We start from the raw sequence: 20,753 nt of genomic DNA, 5'->3' as shown, positions 1-20,753 counted from the left end.
CATAATATTATAGAGCAATAAAAATGTTTTACTTTTTAAAGCATAAAAAACCTTCACCTTTCCTTACTTTCTAAACATGCATGCATGTTTATTATATATTAATAAATGCCTAAGAACTAGGTATTTTGGGAGGGGAGGGGTATTATCTGTTTTATGAGTTTCTTAATTTGGGCTTTTGCCCCTAAATGGCTTCCACTTTGATTCTCAATCATATTGGAAGATGCCAAGAACTAACTCCTAGAGAATTGTGGACTAAATGCAGTAGAGCTTGTGGTAAAGTAGCAAATACAAATCCCAAGCAACAGATGTTCATTAAAAACCAGTGCTAAGTATTTGAAAGCCATTTTGAGAAATTAAAGAGCTGCTTTAATGTACCAAGTGGAATGATAAAATTAGCTTTTTTAAAAAATTGAAACTCTTTTAAATAGCTTTGAATACAAACAATACCAAAGCATAAGTTGCCAATTAGTTATTTAATCATAATAGCCGGTCCTCAAGAATTTACTGCTATTCTGTACTCATAATCACTAATTCACTAACTGTTGGCACTAATTTAACACTGTAGGTTGTAAGTTGTCAGGAGCTAATGCCCTTGAATATCTTAACCAAAATACTTTTTGAAAGTTAACCCTTGAATTTAGAAATGTCACTTTTTATAAGAGAAATTCCAGTCCTATGTAATCTTTTTCTCTATTTTTTCTGTTGGGAGAAATCATTATTAAGACATGATTTTTCCAATACCTTCTGCATCCTGGACAAGCTCCTTAATGAATTGTCCTAAGGACTTTGCTCTTGTGTTGGTCCTCTCAGCATCCTGTCCAGTTTGCTCGCCATCTGCTGTCACTTTGGTAGCCTAATGATCCAAATTCGGGAAAAGCATAATTAATAGAGATGATTAAGCTACAGCTAGCTAAGCTCCCACTGGCTACATTTTCTTTCAAATATTACTTTGAGCCAAAGGCAATCGATGAATTATTGATCAGATGTACTGGAAATGACACCCTGTGCTCAAGTATACAATTAAACTTTATTACTTCTTCCATTAAATGGAAATCAGAGAGCTGTATTTGGTCTTTTTAAAACTCTCATTATATGCAATGGCAAAAAAGAAGTGATAAAGCGCAATTATTTTGGGAATATCTTTAAGGTACTATGGCCAAAAGTCTTTAATGGAATCTTCAGCTTCCACATGTTGCAGTTTTGTCCGTATTTTATTTACTGAAAAAGTGTGGAGTGAAGAAATGATCTCTTGAGAGAGGAACAGGCAGTCTGTCTCAATAAGCTTCATCCTATAGATTTGGTTTAGATCAATATGTTAATTAAAGAAACAAAGGGTGAAACACTTAGCTACTCAGTAGTAAATGCTTGTTTTATAACACTTTAAAGATGCCAGTAAAACATTAGGGGAGAATAAATGCTAACTTTTATTATATGACAATGCCATAAATATGGCTGTTAATCAAAGAACCATATACTACTGTCAACAAAATAAAACAGAACCCTCAAATAGACCTACCTCCCAAAGAATATCCTCATACAAATTCACCTTATTCACATTTAACATATCATATTACATAGTGGAATGCATTTAATGTGTTCATAGTTAAGATATACCATATTTAGTCAAATAAAAATGGTGTGTGTAACATTAAATGTTTTTTTTAAAGATACAAGCACCCTGAAATAGGTTTATACTTTATTTTTATATGTGTATGCATATGGTAATAAATATGCCTTCTCTTTTACTAAAAAGACATGGACATTCTAACTACACATAATGAATCAGAGAATCACAAACTGTGTTAATATAATTTTGAGTAAGGTCCAAGTTGGCAGAGTATTAATACTCTACAATCTTGTACCAGAGTGCTTGCATACTAGGCATGGCCAGAGAATTAATTTTTTAAATGTACATAAGTGGATTTTAAATAGAACTAAATGTCTGGCCAGCACAGAACATGGTTAAGAGATGCTACAGGAATTGTACTGCATTTTATAATTTCCCCAGGGCAGTAAGAGGTTTAATTTGTGAAAGTTTTCAAGGTTTTGCATAAAAAGTAGCATATAAAGTCCAACTGTTATCATCTAATTTCTCAACCTCCAAGCATTAACATCACAAATAGAAGACTGAAAGGATAATCCATTGGAAAATTTATTTTAAAATTCTTCTTTATAGTTTGCAGGACATACATACAATGATTTGAAGAGAATTAATCAGTGTTTTATAATGGTCTGTATTTACTCTTCTAAAATATTAATAATGGAATTATTTTCACTTTGAGATTTTTAAAAATTCTTTTTGGAAATAACTGTGCATGCAATCCCTAAGTTATTGAAATTCCTGCTTTTGTAGTGGGCACTGCAATTGTGTCCCATTAATTTCCTTGATTCCCTGCATATGTTTGCATTCAAGGCTCTGATGGGTCTAACAACTTTTTACGCATACACACACACACACACACACACACACACACACTCTCACACACACACATAATTTTTAAATATTACTTTTGAATCTTTAGCTAAGGTCAACTGTTTAAGATGTTGACAGTCTAAATTGCTTTATATGTTTTTTAGTCTGGACTTGACTGTACCCTATGATAACATTCCTATTTTTACATATCACAGAACACCATAATAAGAAACCTGATCAACATCATGGTCATCTTCTAATGCCTTATCTTAAGAACTAATGTATCAACACCAGTATCTCTCACTATTTAGAAAACGTACATTATAATTTGAACTAAAAATTTATTTTTTGCTTTATCAATATCTTTTCTATATTACCAAAAGATTATAATTGACATAAGTATTCACACCATCAAGTGTACCAATTCTTATTAATAACTCAAAGCATCTAATTGTTTTGAAAACAAGTATATATGGATACATTGTCTCTTTTAAATTCTGGATGATCAAGATAATAATATTCATTGTCTTGACTTTTCCTGCTCACCTATTGCATTTATGTGATAATGTGTAATTGTCCTCATTAACACACATTTTTATTCTTAGTACTGATTACATGAGTATTTCAATGTTAAGATGTCAAGAATATTACATGACCCATGATGAGAAACAAGTTAGAAAAGTTATCACTAAGGCCCTATGTAATCAACCTCTCTGGCTTCCTTTCAGTATATAAAACATGCCAAACTCTTCCCCTCTTGGGGCCTTCTTGTATCCTGTTGTCTTTACCTAGAGTGAGCTTCTTTATACTTTCAGAGACTGGGTCCTTGTCATCCCTCAGATTTCAATTTAACTGTTTCTTCTTAGTGTGCTAATCCCAGGGTACCTATCTAGGTTTCTGTACTTTCTGCAGAAAAATACTTCCTTCATAGCACCATGTATTTTAGAATTACTTATTTAGTCGTAATAAATAAGTAATTGGTTTACCTATTTATTGACTATCTCCCCAGCTAGAAGGTAAGCTCTAAAAGGGTAAAAACTTGGTCAGTTTTATTCATCACTTTATATCCAGTTCCTAGTATGATGCCTTATATATAGCAAATATTCTCTGAATGTTGTTATATGCATGACTAAACAATTTTCCTAACCCATCTTGCCAATCTTATTATCATTCCTGCCTACATTTTTTTGAACATTCTCAAAAAAAGATTTTTTTTCTTAACTCCTCTCTACTTATCTAAAATAAATCCAGCCTTTGAGATTCAGTTCCAACCCCATCTTCTCAGTAAACCCATCCCTGCCTATTCCAGCCCACGCTTCCTTTGCTTAGATTTTCAAAACAACTATTACTACCATCATTCATGACTACAATGGGTAGTTACTTTGCTAGGTGTTTTGCCATATCTATCTAATCTCCATCCTTGGGGGTTAGGGCTCTGTCTTTTCTCTTTTTATTCCTCAGAGTGCCAGGCACAGTGCCAGGAAAGATGTAGTGGGTCACAGATGCTGGGTGATTGGCTAATATGATGATAAGCAAACCTTTGAAGTTCTAAAACCTGTTGGAAGATTCCCAACACCATTCAAACTGACCATATGCTTGGTACTATGCTTGCCAGCAAATGTGGATGGCTGGGTAGTTTTCTGGGCATTTTTCAGAACCACAGAGTAAGCTGCTGTTCAAGAGCTTCAGTTGAGTGCTTGGGAGGAGAGCCAGGCATGAGAACCTCCAGCCCCAACTAGATTGCATTCTAGCCACTGGCCTCATGGTAATTCAAAACTGGGCCTGTGATGGTGGGGGCAGCAGTGGGGGTAGAGGAGGTGGGCAGAACTCTTCAGGGCCAGCACAGAACTTAATGAAGAAGAACCCTTCCCTCTGCACATAAAAGAAGAGCTTGCTCTCTTGGCTACACTCCAGGAGAGGAGGAGATGTGAGGTTGCTGACACGAAAAGCATTGACTTATGTGAGTTAGCACTCTAAAAGATGAGTTACACAGTGAGGCTCTGCTCTGCACCAGATTTATGTGCATGTTCAGAAGGGCTTACGACACTCTCTTGTGTCTCATTTACTCTTTCTGCGTTTAGAGATACACAGAAGGCACAATCCATATTTTTACACAGGTGAAAATGAAGGTGTGGAGAGGTTAAGTGACTTATCTGAACTCACACATATAGGGAATTGGTGACAAAATACAAATTTTTTTGTGTCACAGCTTTATATTTTGTCTGTACCATACACCATTTGTTGTTTGGTTAACATCCAGGAAGACTAGAAAAATACATGAAAAAAATTGAGCATTCTGGGTGGGAGGAGGACATTGCTCCAGTTTATGTATTAATAGTACTTTAAGTGTATACGCTTTGGCCTTTAGTAAATTAACACATTTCAAAATCCGTATCATAACATCATCTAGATATTTTTTTTAAATCATGTCTCATATAGAAATTCAGTTGAAGACTCACTTTTGTCAAAACTACCCATGAGGGACTCCGTAGGGAAGCCCCTGACAAATGCACTCTCACCTATGGGTAATGGTGATAGGCAGTGGTATCACTGTAAAAGCCAAATTCACAAAAATCAGTTTCAGCCAGGAAAAGCTATTGATAAGGTTACAGATGAATGCTAAATACTGCATGATAGGAACTATCTCTCTGATTCATTTTGGCTGTTTCTGTGTTTTATTAAATTACCATCCCCATCTCTTAAGTCATCCTCTTGCTTATTCACTATTATCTTGTCCTTTGAGTATTTGACAGATATCTTCTCATTTATCCTAATATGTTGTACAATCTTCCTTTCATTCTCTATCTTTGATTTTTCTTAGTTTTACATCCTCTTACCTCTATTCTGCAATCTTTCCAATGTTTCTTTGTAAATGATGACTTACATAGTGTCTTGTATGTATCTTTCTTTGCTTTGATTAGCTTTTTTTTAGTAGTAGAAGTTCACTCAACTAGGTCTTTTCTTTTCTTTTCTTTTTCTTTCTTTTTGTTTTGTTTTTCTAAAGTATTTATATCTAGGCAACATGCATTACCATTAGGTGCACATTAATTTATTTCTGAACAATGTAGCTGTTACTTTCTTGCTTTAGCTCAAACAGTTCTCAGTGTGCCTCTTGAAATCTGCACATTATTTTCTTAGTTGGATATTGCTAGTGTCTTTTATTTTCTGCCTTTTTTATGTTAAAACTAGAATCTAATGGAGCAAATCTAACCACTGAATAGATAGCACTGCTTAGATACCATCCACCTTTGCATGTGCAGACTCCACAGTTTCCTGCTAAAATTAAATTTCAGATGGAATCATTTATGTGATATTCTCAAGTGTCATCTTCAGACACTACCAATTCTGTACATCTAAGTGGCAGTGAAGCACTCCTCAGGCAAGCTGTTAGGACCAACAACACACAAGGAAAGAGATAGGGAGCAGTCGCTGACCCTGTGGAATGAGCCAGTTTCATGCAGAATTTCTTCCTAAATATTTCAGGTGCCAATTTTAAAAATTCCAAACCAAACAAATATGATTTGTTATATATTCTCTCTCTCTTTTAGAATAGAAAAGCAGAGATAAATGACGTCAGCAACTTAAACCTTTTAAAAACTATAAACTGTAAACACATAATATTATTGGCACATACATCATTTAAAAACTAGTTTCATCATTTTGGAAATGCTTCATCTTCATTAAATTTGATTTTCAGTAGGCAGGCAGTAAAATACAATATCAATAAAGCTAAATTTTGATATTTTTTATAGTTTAGCCTATTACATAGCATTGTCCTCCTACAGAGCACATTTAAGAGGTGCTTATCAAAGAAAACACAGTATCCAACAATATAATTATAAATATATGCCTGATTTTAATGTATTTTAGAGAAATCCAAAATCAATGTTTATTTTGGGTTTGTCTATCTTTCATCTGGTTGTTCAAATGCTATTATTTCAACTATTCACAATTAATTAATTAAACAAGCATTGAATAGTTACTACGAATGAACAGCTACCTTCTTCTTGTCCTTTTGGGGTTTATAGTCCAGTGAGGTGGAGAGTTATTTGTCAAATGATCATGTAAAAAAGTTATAATTACAAACTGGAGAAAAAACAGTGGTCTAAGATAATTATAGGAGGATTCTTAGTGTACCTGGAATGTCACAGAGGACTTTCATAAACTGAGATTTGAAAGGCGAATTGGACTTAATAGAAATTAGAAAAATGTAGGGGGAGGCAGGCTACCTTCCAGACAAAATATTAACAAAAAAAAAATGTGTAAAGGCTGTGTGGTGGGATGAAGTGACTGAGGGACAGTATGGCTAGAGTGCACATGGCCAGGGACACAAATGACGGGAGATGTGGATAACGGGAGAATTTTGGCCTTTATCCTAAGAGCCTAAGGGAAGTCAGAAGAAGAATTAAAGCCCTGCAGTAACATATTCACACTTGGAATAGCAAGTTTATTTTAGCTATACTGCAGACAACAGATTAGGAGGACAAGAGCAAAAGCAGGGAGATTAGCTAGAAAGCTAACCTGGTGATCCCAAACTAAGGATTACGAGATTGGATGAGGGTGGGACAGTAGATTTGAAAGCTGTGCACAGCAGTGGAACCCATGGTGTTTGGTAACGAGCTGGATAAGCGGGAGGGTGATGAGGAAGAAAGAGGAATCGAGGAGGATTCCTAGGTTTCCTTGGTTTGTCTGCCCAATCCATGGGGTTCAGATGACCAGACTATGAGTGGTGGGGAGAGATGAGAGATAAGCAGGGATTAGATCACCGTGGGGGAGCATTGCATGTCATCCTGAACAAAGTGGAAAGCTGTTGTACAATTTAAGGAGAGAGTGACGTGATCTGATCTGTGGTTTGGAATGTTCACTTTGCCATATGAATAATAATCGCTTAGAATTGGATAAGGCTTAGAAAGAGCATTCATAGAAGGGAATGGAATTGGGTTAAGGGTGAAAGACAGGGTAGAATGAAGGGCAACCTGTTAATTTCTCTTTTGGGAGACTGGGTAGATACTGGAGGATAAATCACTGAGATGGTCTAAATAAAAGAAAGTATGGTAAGAGGAAATGATAATTTTAGTTTGAGATGTCCAATCAGTACTTACATACCAAGGACCAAAGCGTGAGAATGAAGTCTGCTTTGAACATGTGGATTTATGAATTATCAGCTTACACATGACAACTAAAGCCCAAAGTAAGAGTCTATGGAGTGAGAGGAAACATGGACTGAGAACTAGACTCTGGGGAACACCAACTTTTAAGGGATGGACAGAGGAAGAGCCTGAGAATTAAAGGTCAGAGAATTAAGAGAAAAACAGAGAGAGGAGAGTATGTCAAGAAAGAAAGGATCAAAATTGCCAACTGCTATAGGGAGTTCAAGTAAAATTAATAGTGCCCACTGGATTTAGTTACTAGCTTATTGTTGGTTATGTCATAAAAATAGTTTCAGTAGTGGGATGGGAGTGGAAATCCATAAAGCAGGAGAGAGAAATGAATACAGACCTGTCTCAGAGCCCTTCAAAAAAATTGGCTCTGAAAAAAGAAGGGAGCTAAGGATAGTAGCTATAGAGATATATAAAGTCATCATCAAAAAGCATCTTGATATTCCACACACTGTAAGGCAGTTTGAATGTGTTAAATATGATTCTCGTATTCAAGGAACCTACATTCCAATGGAGAAAATAAATCAAAATACATTGAAAGAGATATATGATTGCATAATATCTTCTTTATATTTACACATTAATTAAAATATATCAAAATACATGTTAAATGTTAGTTCCCTACATTTAACCAGATTTCTCCATTAAAAAACAAAATATAAAAGTATTCAACAAAGAGAGGGCAGCTCCTACACCAGCTATGCAGGGTGAAACTTGCCATGTGTCTTAAGTGAGTAGTTAGCCTACAAAGTAGAGAAAAAGGAGTATCACAAAGACTGGCAGTAGCAATCAAAATACTTTCCAGAGGAAAGGGAGCCAGCCTTAGCCATTAGGTAACTATAGAATCATAGTAGTTTAATCCTTGGCTGATATCAGAATTATCTGGGGAGCTCTAACTATACCTCAGACCAACTCCATCATAATCTTTGGGTGTGGGAGTGGGCCCAGGCAATTCCAATGTGCAGTCCTAGTATAAGGCACCATCACTTTTAATTAGTCATGAGTAACAGAAAGTTGTGATCACTGCATTTCTCATATTCTGGTCTCATTTGCAGGACTATTCATGACTGTGAGATAGAGGCATTCGTGGTCTTAGCCTGACATTATTGGTTATTTAAGGCATCTAACCTTCTAGTTATGATTCCATGTGTATCAATTTGCCTTTTGATTATCATATAGCTGGACCACAGGGAAAGAGAGAATTGGATATGTTGACTTGAGTATTTGTGGTCTCCATGAAAGTTGTATTTCCAATTATAAATATGATAGGGACAAAGTTAATTAATAAGAGTTTACATTTCCTTTCTATCCTTAACCCATCAAGGAAATCTTTGCTTTTAGAAGCCTTATTTTTAGGTCTTTTGTGTTACTGAACCTGAAGAATGGACAGATAAAAATGGCACTGGAGGAGAGGGAGAAAAGTAACTTTAGAGTGGAAAAATCTGGCAAACACTACCTCAGGCAGGTGATCAAGGTCAACATCCACAGTAATAAATCATATTGGTCACATGGATTCTTGATATGATGTGATAAAAGTGGTTTTTACCTCTGTGGGTTTTTTTTTCACAAAAACTCAAATTCCATTCTACTAACGAGAAAAACATGAGACAAACCCCAATTTGAGGAACAGCCTATAAAACACATGCATTTGTTAAAACTGTCAATGTCATCAAAAACATGTCTGAGTTGCTGTCACAGTCTAGAGGAGCCTGGGAGGACATGATGACTCAACGTAATGTGGTATTCTAAATGGGATCCTGAAACAGTAAAAGGACGTTAAGTAAAAACCGAGGAAATCTGAATAAAGTATAGCCTTTAGTTAATGATAATGTATCCATATTAGCCCATCAGTTATGACAGATGTGCTATTAATGTAAGATGTTAACAACAGGAAGCCACAGAGTATATGGGGACTCTGTATTATCTTTGCAACTCTTCTGAAATCTAAAACTACTCTAAAATAAAAAGGTTACTTAAAATATAGAATTGGAACTAACTCAAAATGGATTATAGACCTAAATGTAAAAATGTAAAACTACACAGCTCATAGAATTGAACACAGAAGAAAATCTAGATGACCTTGGGTATGGCAATGACTTTTTTGATACAACACCAGAGGCACAAGCATGAAAAACATAATTGATAAGCTGGGCTTCGTTAAAATTAAAAACTTCTGCTCTGTGAAAAACGCTTTCAAAAGAATGAAATGACAAGCCACAGAGTGGGAGAAAATATTTACAAAAGACTTATCTGATAAAGGAATGTTATCCAAAATATAAAAAGAACCCTTAAAATTCAACAATAAGAAAACAACTCAGTTAAAAAATAGAAAAACACTTGAATAGACATCTTATCAAAGAAGATATACAGATGGCAAATAAACATATGAAAAGATGTTCAACATATGTCATTAGGGAATTGCAAATTAAAACAAAAAAGAAATACCATACACACCCACTAGAGTGGTCAAACTCCCGAACACTGACAACACCAAATGCTGGTGAAGATGTGGAGCAATGGGAACTCTCACTCACTGTTGGTGGGAATGCAAAATAGTACAGCCCATTTGGAAGACATTTCATCAATTTCTTATAAAGTAGACATACTCTTACCAAACAATCCAGCAATTGTGCTGCTTGGTATTCACCCAAATGAGTGGAAAACTTATGTCCACACAAAAATCTGCACATAGATATTTGCAGCAGCTTCACTCATATTGCTAAAACTTGGAGGCAACCAAGATATCCTTTAGTAGGTGAATGGATAAGTAAACTATGACACATCTAGACAATGGATTTTATTCAGCACTGAAAAGAAATGAGCTATAAAGCTACAAAAAGACATGAAGGAACCTCTAGAATATATTACTAAGGGAAAGAAGTCAATATAAAAAAGCTACGTACTCTACGATTCCAACTATATGACATTCTGGAAAAGGCAAAAGTATGCAGATAGTAAAAAAATGAGTGGTTTTCAGGGATTGGATAGGTGGAGCACAGAGGATTTTTCAGGCAGTAAAACTCTTCTGTAAGATACAATAATGGTGGGCACATGTCATAATACATTTGTCCAAACCCATAGAATGTACAATGCCAAGAGTGAACCCTAATGTAAACTATGGACTTAGGTGATGATAATGCATCAATGTAGGTTCATTGTAATAAATGAATCACTATGGTGGGGGAGGTTGACAGTAGGTATGTGACGGTAGAGTAGGGGTAGGGGGTGTATGAGAATTCTGAACTTTTCACCCAATTTTTCTGTGAACCTTAAACTGCTCAAAAAAATAAAGTCTATTTAAAAAAACATAGCATAAAAAAGTCTGCTAGAAAGATGAAAGGATGTAGGCTAAGACATAAAAAAAATCTGACACGCCTAACAAAATATTTCTCATTTCTCTAGGTTCAGATCATTAGACTATAATAAGCTCAATGAGGGTAAGGATTGTGTCAGTTTTGCTTACACCTCTATGCCTAGTGTCTGTCATAGTGCCTACGGGAGGCATTGATTTAATACTATAGGGAGACACCAATCAGTATTCATTAAATGAATGAATGAATGAATAAATGAATGAAATGGCACCTGTTTCATGGAATTTTTTCTAATTACTCCTAACCTGATTAAATTGTCCCATTTTTATGTATTACTCAAGACATTTCACATTCCTTTATTTTATTGCATGTTTTATTATATATTTGCATGCCATTATCTCATATTATCCTTTCTACATGTAAATGCTTACATACACACACACACACACACACACATACACACACACACAACTAAAAGTTTCTTGAAGACAGATTGAGCCTCATTAATATTTTTCATCTGCCAATGCTTAACTTGAGCTTTGTATGTTGTCACCATTCATATGTGCTTTTTGAATCGAATTTATTCTGCCATGACCTGTTTGAAAATTATTATTCAGTAGTAGTCATATAACAAATACAAATTGTTAAATATTAAATTAATATAAGATACATGTACTCATTAATTTAATTCAATGTCTAAATACATTAGGCATGAAACTGTTTTGTATCTGCACATTGTATGTTGCTGGTATGAGATTCTGGAAAAGTAACATCAGGGCTATTGTTTGGCATTATGTGCTCAGAAGCCTGTTTGATTTCCCTGTGGAAATTTTCCTAAACCAACAGCAGGTTATGTGGAGAAAGAACTGGGCCAGTGGGAATCTGGAGAGGGGGTCCTGCTTAAGTCACCGAGTTTAGCAAATTGTGTGGCCATTGGCAATTCATTTTACTGTCATGCTCTGAGGCAGCTTTTCTTTAAAATACAAAATGGACTACATAACTCTAAGCACCCTCTTGCTCCAATATTTTCTATCATTTAAAGCTCTTAGATACTCAAACTACATCTCTACATTGCTGGCCAGTTTCCCACTTCATGCATTTTTCTGGCCACAAGATGGCAGGCTTTATGTTGTTTTCTTCATTCTCTAACAAAAAGAACTTTAACTCCCTCGCAGATTTGAAAATTTAAAACTTCAAATTCTTTAAAAAGTCTGATAAATGCAACATGGACTCTACATTATGACTTTAAAAATGTCTTAAATGCTTTGAATTTTCACAATAAAGAAGATTTCTTCTTTTGTGTAGGAATACTGATTTAGGCTGTTTCTATACAAATGAAAAAAATCCCATGATGCAATCAAAGAGACCACAAGTATTTTCATTTGTTTTTCTTTTTCTTTACATAATCGAAGATAGTGCTTTTGGAATTCAGAATTGATAAAAACTTTGCCATGGAGGCTACTGAGTAAAATTCTCAAAATGCACTGTCATTCTGGTATTTTTAGCTATTGTTCTCAACACTTCCTAAGTATCCCAAGCTTTTTTTTGCCTTGTGCAACTGGCTTCTACCACTTGGTTTGAAGTAGAAGTAACAAGTCATAATACATCTATTTCATACAGCAAATTGGGACTTAGCAAGAGCAAGATTTGCATTTCAGAACTTTAAAGTAATTTTCCTTAATTTACATAATCTATCTGCTTTCCAAAGATTCCTGATTTTGCCAACTTACCCTGGTCAGAAGCTCATTCATTTCCACCACCAGTGTATTCAGATTGCCTTCTGCCAGCTGAATGAGCCTCTCTGGGGCCCGCTGAGGTGAGAGTAAGTGCTGAAAAAGATATCATTCCATATATATTTTAGTAAATGGTCTTGCAATGATCATGTGGTTGAACATTTAACAGAACACATTTTTCCTATATCCTCAAATAACTTAGCCTTCTCACCTTGAAAGAAAAGAGAAAGAAACTATTTCAGTTGGGCACTTACATACTGAGTACCATGCCAAATATTCAGATAAATAATAAAAATTGCAGTAATTTACTGAGAAATTACCATGTGCCAGGCTTTTTTTTTTTTTTTTTTCATTTAATTCTCACAATACCTTTATGAAGTAAGCGTTATTCCATTTGTGGATGAGCAAATTGTGGTTTGAATAAGGTTAAAAACTTGCACAAGATGACACAGCCAGTAAGGGGCAGAGTTAAGATGAACTCTTTGATTCTTCAAGGCTCCCATTCCAATCAACAGAGACACAGTTTACAAGTAAGAAAGAGAACAGCAGCCCTTGACCCATGGACCTGGCTGGGCACTAACTAACTGGCCTGGCAGTCACAGCTGGGCCATATTCTTTTCCTATTGAGCATAAATAATTTCACAGGACACTAACATTACACAGAGTCACTCTGAGTCAGTGATGAACGAAACAAAAAATGATACCACTCTTTAATCTTGTTCAAGCACAGAAAAAACATGGTCTCTGTATAGACCACAAAAATACTCCAACCACCCATTTCCTGGGTAATGTGAGTGACTACTGCCTCCTTACTTATCATAGCTTTAGAATCCCTCTGTTGTCCCCTCCTTTTAGATAAGATTTATCAGAATATTCAATCATAGAATTACTCTCACTTCCTACCAGCACCCAATAAAGCACAAACTCCTGCTTCCTTGAACTTCCCTTCAAATTGCCTAGCACAAGTCCAAATGCTGTAAGTTATTCCCCATCCACTTATTGAGACATTCCGCAATTTCCTGGGGTGATCAAAGTCCCTTGTCACAATGAGTTAATAAACCCAATTGTGTTCCATCACATGTGTGTTCTTGGTGGCCTTTGGCTAGAACCTAGAGAGCATGGACACAGTTACAGGAACTGAGCAAACATTAGGTAACTTGTTTATTAAGGCTTTATAATATCAAAGTGGGATCTCAGATACTAAATGAATTATGAAAGAAGAACACAAATGCAGAATCAAGAAAGATTTGAATTTAAGGAAAATCAAGATCACTTGGATCAACACCTCGCCAAAAGGGGTGTGTGGCTGAATCCATTGGTTTAGATGACGTCCAGAGATTGGAGCCTCATCCACAGGGCCCTCCGTACTTCACCATCCATTGCGTAAGGATTATATTAGTTTTAAAATGTTTTACATCCAACTAAAATCTTTGCCTTTCTAGTTTAATTTCTTTTCTTTATATTCACTCCATATACAAGGAAAATAACTGGTCTGCATTCTTTTTATTAAAACTCTGCACATCCCTGAATACCGGGACTGCAAGGGAAACTCGGATTCCTCTGCCTGGCTTTCAATGCTGCCTTTCACATCACCCTGTCCCACTGAAGTCTCCATCCTTATCTCTCACCAGCAGGTCTGAATTTTAATGTCTGCCGGACAGGCCAAATTCACACGACTGCCTCTGGTGTCTCTCTTAAGCATGGCCGCCTTCTCCCTGTGTCCTCACATGGCAGGGAGATCTCCAAATACCATCACATTGGAGGCTAGGGCTTGCTGTTGTCTGAATGTTTGTGTCAACTCATATTCATGTTAAGCTTCTAACCCTCAACATGGTGATATTAGGAGGTGAGGCTTTTGGGAAGTGATTAAGTCATGAAGACAGGGATCAGTGCCCTTGTTAAAGAGACACCAGAGAGCTATCTATCCTCTTTCACCATGTAAGGACACAGCAAGAAGTCACCATCTATGAGGAACAGGCCCTCACTAAACACCGAACCTGCCAGTGCCTTAGTCTTGGACTTCCCAGCCTCCAGAACTGTGAGAAATATATTTCTGTTGCTTATAAGCTAACCAGTTTATGGATTTTTTTTTATAGCAGATAAAATAGACTAAGACAGGACATCAACATATGAATTTTCGGGGATATAAACATTCATTCCAAGACAACTTTCCTACTTGGAGTTTCTACAAGAATTATGTGTGATAATCCTGCCATCAGCATTATGGGATTCATCTTCTGGAAAATAGTAATAATAATACTTACCTTAAAAGCTATGGTGGGGGTTAAAGAATATATTCCCTAGAGAAGTATCTACCAAAGCCTAGTGAATAAAGTTTAGATTTTTCAGCCAGTCCTAACCAATATTTCTCTGCCTACTAAAATGGTATCTACCCTTCAAGTTCCAACACAAATTATGCTCTCATTAATGTGCATTCCCTGGCTGCTTTGAATCTTACTTATTTCTCCAATCTTTGTACTCTATTGTACTTCAAATCTTTATAAAGAAGGTAGTAATTATGCATTTTTGCTAATTGCTTGATTATTGTTTAATGATTATTTTTAAACTACATAGAATATAAGCTCCCTGAGGTAATGAAGGCATTATAAGAGTCATGAAACCCCCAGGGAACCAAGTACAATGCTGGACATTCTATAATTTCTCAATCAATAGCTGACAATTGACTGATAATGACAATTGACACTTCTCATTTTTCCACCAGGTGAAACCACCCCAATTTCCTTAACATTTTCTCCTATCCTATTAACTACCAGAAGCTTCAACAATGTTTCAATACAGCGTTTTTCATATTGGTGCTTGCTGAAGTACTTTCAAAGTTCTACTAGTTCTCTAGTATGAAATTTTAATTTGGTGTTTTCATTGTGACAGTAACCTCAAATATTAATGCAAGTATTTCTGGATCCCAGGCTAGACACCTGAGAGATGAATACTGCCACCTGATCTTGGAGCCTACATCGGGGTGTATGTTTGATTATGTGGCAGATTGAGCACATAAGTCACGTGAACTTGTCAAGTGATGCCACAGGTCACTTCAAGACCCCTTGCAAGGGAATTTCTGGTTCACATGTGGAAAGGTAGGACAACTGAATTACCCCATGTCACCTGCTGATGGAAGAACCCGTGTGGAAGTAGTTAGTATCCTATTTTTTTGCAAGCAGCAACTCCTTTTCAGCCAAAATCATGTTACTTTATATTAATGTTTTTAATTTGAATTTTATTGGTTTTGTAGCCTTCTGTTAGGATTAATTTGTTTTGATTTTATAGAGCTATAAGGAGTTCATACCTGATTTTAAGTTTGCACATATTTAAGTAATATCATAAAACTGATATAGGCCAAACACTGGAGGGAAGGGCATACGTGAGACTCTTTTCCCTTAATAGCAATCTGTATATTATAGTTCCCAAGTTTGAAAAACACTGGTTTAGAAAATCTCTGAACTTCTCTAATAACTGTGTCTTTTGATTTGGGGCAGTGGAAAGAGCTTTACCAATTATGGCCCATACCCATTGGGAAGCTTCTGTCACCTTGTCCTTGGCTCTTGCTGTTGCTGCACCAACCTACCTTTAGTTCCTGGGTCATATTTTCTAGGCCATGCAGCATCCTATACGGAGCAGGCAACGGGCCAGTGAGGTTGATGCTCATGGCTATCTGGTCCAGGCGAGCCAAGTCACCGAGAAGAAGGCCTGTGCATTCATCTCCACAAACTGTGAAAGGGAAGCGACAGAGAATATTTACCTCTGCTAAACGTCCCAGGCAGATGTTCAAAGATTTCAGCTATGAAAGAGTTTATGGTCCAAGAATAATTCTGTGAACGATGAAGCTACTCATCTCAGATAATTAATGCTGTCGAATGGATGACAGTTGAAAAAAGATGAGAACAACAAAAGAGCAGATATGCCTGTCGCTTAGGACCTGAAATACAGATGATGATATAAACCGAGAGACCAAAGAAGAGGAACAAACAGATTTGGGCGGAGGGGAGTGTATTGCAGAAGGATTAAAGTTCTCCTTTAAGACTGTTGGGGTTCAGAAACTGATACCCCAAAATATGGTGCCTTGTGCCTGCTGAACTGAAAAAGCAGCCTCAAGGTTCCTATGGCCTCCCCTGCACCCCACCGTCTCTCCCAAAGCATGGGGATAATAAAGTTGTTCTCCGAAGTTCCCTTATCTGCCCAAAGTCTGGACCTACCAAAGAAGAAAACCTCTAGTCACTTCCCTGAGTTTTCATTAACTAACTACCTATAATATTGTCAATAATCAGAAAGAGGAACTATTTAAAATTGGTGGTAGTGGAGCAGGGATGGGGGTAGAATTGGTAGAGAGAAAAATGGGTTGTCTCTTCATTATCAAATTAATCTTATAAATAGTAGTACAATTTCTAAAATTAATGTACATTGATTCTTTTGGATGATTTAAAAATATACATATTTCAGTTTGAACTTTTTAGTTTTGCATGGCAGAGTAATGAGGTATATCTTCATGCTAAGAAGCAGAAATGGACATATTTATGATATGCATTCATGTATACAGTTATAATTTCTATCTTATATGCCGCAGATTGAGGTATCAAAACTACACACATTAGAATAGAGGAAAATACATAACATGGAAAATACTGAGATTTGGAGCAGCTTTGGATCATGCCCAGAATTGGCAAGAATTCAATTAGTTCTCTAAATAGCACTCCCCTGAGCTGCTTAATGGAGAGAAAACCATTAACGAAGCTTGTAAACAAAGAGAAGGAATACAGAGGGTGATTTTTTGATAGGACAGCAGCTAGAGGTGAGTTACAATATCCTTTCACAGGGATTAAACTGCCCCAGCAGGGCTTTTAATAAATCAGCTCCTTGCAGGTGACACCTGCAACCGTAGAGCATCATCTGCAGGGGCTTTGCAAGCTCCTGATGCTTTACAAGCTGAGTGAATAGAGGCTTTGCAGGCAGGAGCAGAAGTCTGTAACTAGAGCTGTACCTTTTACTCTTTACCAGAATGAAAGAGAATTTGCACTGCATGGAAACTAAGTAAAAGAAAGAGAGCACTTTGGCTTTATACCCTCATTCAATGCAAGCTTCAACAGACCTGTGTACATGAAACGATTATAGAAAGCACTTCATAGAACACAATTAAGTGCCAAATTGACCATGGCTAAACATCAAGTTCCACAGACTGGTTCTTGAGCTTTAGTGGGCCTCAGAATCAGCTGTAGGACTTTCTGAGCTCACAGAGGGCTTGGCTATGCCCCCAGCGTTTCTGAGTCAGGTGACTGAATCACCTGGTTTCTGATTCTCTGATTGAGAACGTGCTTTCCTCACAAGCTTCCAAGTCATACTGATACTGGGAGTCTGTGCACTGCACTTTGAGTAACAACTGGAACAGCAGTATTGGCATTATCTGGAGCTTATCAGAAATGCATAATCTTGGGCTCTACCCTAGATCTAGGACATCAGAAGCTGCACTTTAGAAAGATCCCATGTGATCTATGCACATTAAAGTCTGACAAGCACTGCTGTAGATCAGTGGTTCTCAACTTTGGCTACACATGAAAATCATATGGGGATTTATAAAATACAGATGTCTGAGTCCTTCCCCTCACCATCTCCAGAGAATCTGACTTAATGCGTCTGTGGTAAGGTCCAGGCATCATTATTTTTAAAAGATTCCATAAGATTCTATCATGCAGTCAGGGATTAGAACGACTATACCAGGTGATAAACTGTAGGCATGCTCAATCCCAAAAAGAGCAGGGATTTGAAGGTCATTTTACTTGCTCTTTCCTCTACCTGGAACATTCTCCCTCCATCTTCACCCACCTTGCTCCTAGTCAACATCAAGTGCTCCAGTGTTATTTCCTGGCTATCTTATTACTTTACTTATTCATATATTGTTTATCCCTTACTAAGGAAAGGACCTTTAACATCTTGGTCGCGGTGCCTATGAAAGTACCTTGCACACAGCAAACATTCAGTAAATATTTGTGTGCTAATATCTTTGTGGAAGATGAGATGAAAAATATTTTGGACTAAAAGAACAGCAGAGGTTAATATTTGCACATGGCATGTACCCAGGTCCATGAGACCGTGAGAAGATCGGGGAGGGAGAATGTTAGGGGAGGAGAGGAGGGAGGGGGAGAGAGAGAAGGTAGGCTGGGCCAACCAAAACATCTGAATGTGAGGAGACAGAGAACCTCAAAGAGGTGCGAGGAACAGGAGGACAGGATAAAAACAATGATTTGAGAGAGAGAAAGCAAACTGCATTGTGATTGGAGAGGCAGAGGACTGTCTGAAATCAAGAAAGATGCCTGTTATGCCTGCCTGGTGTAATTCAGATTTGACCCAGGAAAGAGATATTGGAACGGGGGGATGGAGGGGAAGAAAATAGGTTTGGAATATTATGAGGAAAGAAACAACACAGATATTGACCAGATCAAAGAGATGCTTATTTCTGGGGGGAATTAAAGATGGTTACAACTTCTTTGCCACTCTTCCCATTAACAGATGAAGTCTATTTCCCTTCCCCTTGAATGTGGGTTGGCTTTGTGACATACTCTGACCAACACAATGTGGCAGAGGGATATTCTGAGTTTTGCAGTTTCTGCTTTCACACTCCTGGAACCCTGCGGCCTTGAGAACATTCTTAGGCTGGCCTCCTTAAGGAATAGAGGTAACATGAGTCAGACAGAGAAGGGAAGTTGGAGCCCCAACATGTGAATGAGGCCATCTGGGATCCCCAGACATGACAATAAAAGAACTGTCCAGCTGAGCTCAGCCCAAATTGCCACCCTACAGAATCATGAGGATATATATGCTTGTTTTAAGCTACTAAATTTTGGAATGGCAGCAACAACATAATTGACACACTTTCCCACGTTCTGCAGGTGTGATTTAGAATGCAGATTCAGATCCGAGACTCTCAAGTTGCAATTCATAGGTTAAAAACAAGACAATTCTTAATTTTATTAAAAATTATGAAGAATATAAAGGTTTCTTTCCCACTGAGCCCAAGTTCACCATCATTTAAAAAGTTCCATTCAACTTCTGGTGAAGATGTATTTTGGCAGATATTCTTAGGATGGAAGCAAGCAATTTGCTCTTTTTTCACTTTCAAGATCTTGAAATATACTTGATGATATGATATCTCACCATGCTTTCTAGGGCTGTGTGTCCCTTTGCTAGCCCTTTCCCCAATTTATTTATAATGTGTAACTTACCTATTTCCAAGAAGGAATTGAGTCAGTTTGTTGATATGGTATGGCTAGATGCTCCTTACTAGATGGTCCTAGAAATTACCAGGGAGAATACCCACAGTTTTCTCAGTTTTTATTTCATGTAAGAATAAACCAGGGACTGGAATGTAGAACTAGATCTGATTTACTGTAATGTACTACAGAGTAAATTGGAACACTAGAATGCCAAGAGGCATGATGAATACTGATTTTTCTCTCATTTATTCTACCCCCTGCCCATCTGTTTTGGTTCTTCATCTTCAGTTGTTAAAATGAAAATGTATTTAATTGCTCTTTCAAGGACTCATACATTCCATTTTATGTCTCTATGTCCAAAGGCCTATTATCATCCCATGTCTCATGGTCTCTGTATTTGCTTTTTGGGGAACAAAGTCCAAGCACATTTCCATAAGTGAAAGGTAAGTTTTATAGTATGCTCCAAGTAATATACTAACATCTGTCTGAATGGGTCAGAAAGACTTATGAATATGACAGCCATGGGGATTTTTTCAAAGCTTCTGTGCAAGTCTAGCTCATGCAGCTATAAGGTAAACACATGAGAAAATGTGCCCTTTGCCTAATGGTTTGCTATTTTATTCTGACACAAAATATTTTACTTACACCACAAGCTACTTTTATTTGCCCTCAAAAAGTCTGAAGTGTCTGGCAACAAACACTGGAAATGGAATGCAAATTAAAACCAAATTTAATTCACTATAATAGGAAAGATCTGAAGAGTGTATAGAGATGGAATATTCACATTATGTAAACAACTGTTCTTTGATAAAGGTGCAATAATGGCTTAGTATAAATTAACACCTATCTTACAATCAGGACCCCCAAAGAACCTCTCCAAACCATTCTCCTAATTCAGCAATACAGATAAGGTTATA

General features: G+C 36.8%; 1 protein-coding gene across 1 annotated transcript in view; it reads right to left on the bottom strand.

Annotated features, from left to right (window-relative positions):
* The window catches only part of LAMA2 (laminin subunit alpha 2), a 554,924-nt gene that overhangs the window by 131,286 nt on the left and 402,885 nt on the right, over positions 1-20,753 (bottom strand). The window contains exons 33-35 of the mRNA XM_045544336.1: positions 16,200-16,342; positions 12,614-12,712; positions 742-853 (exon numbers count right to left, since the gene is read on the bottom strand). Coding sequence (XP_045400292.1) covers positions 742-853; positions 12,614-12,712; positions 16,200-16,342 — 354 coding nt within the window. The remainder of the gene's footprint in view (positions 1-741; positions 854-12,613; positions 12,713-16,199; positions 16,343-20,753) is intronic.

This window comes from Lemur catta, chromosome 2 (assembly GCF_020740605.2).
Source record: "Lemur catta isolate mLemCat1 chromosome 2, mLemCat1.pri, whole genome shotgun sequence".
Classification (NCBI taxonomy): Eukaryota; Metazoa; Chordata; class Mammalia; order Primates; family Lemuridae; genus Lemur; species Lemur catta.
Note: the sequence above shows the minus strand (reverse complement) of the source record. Positions and strands in the feature narration are given on the sequence as shown.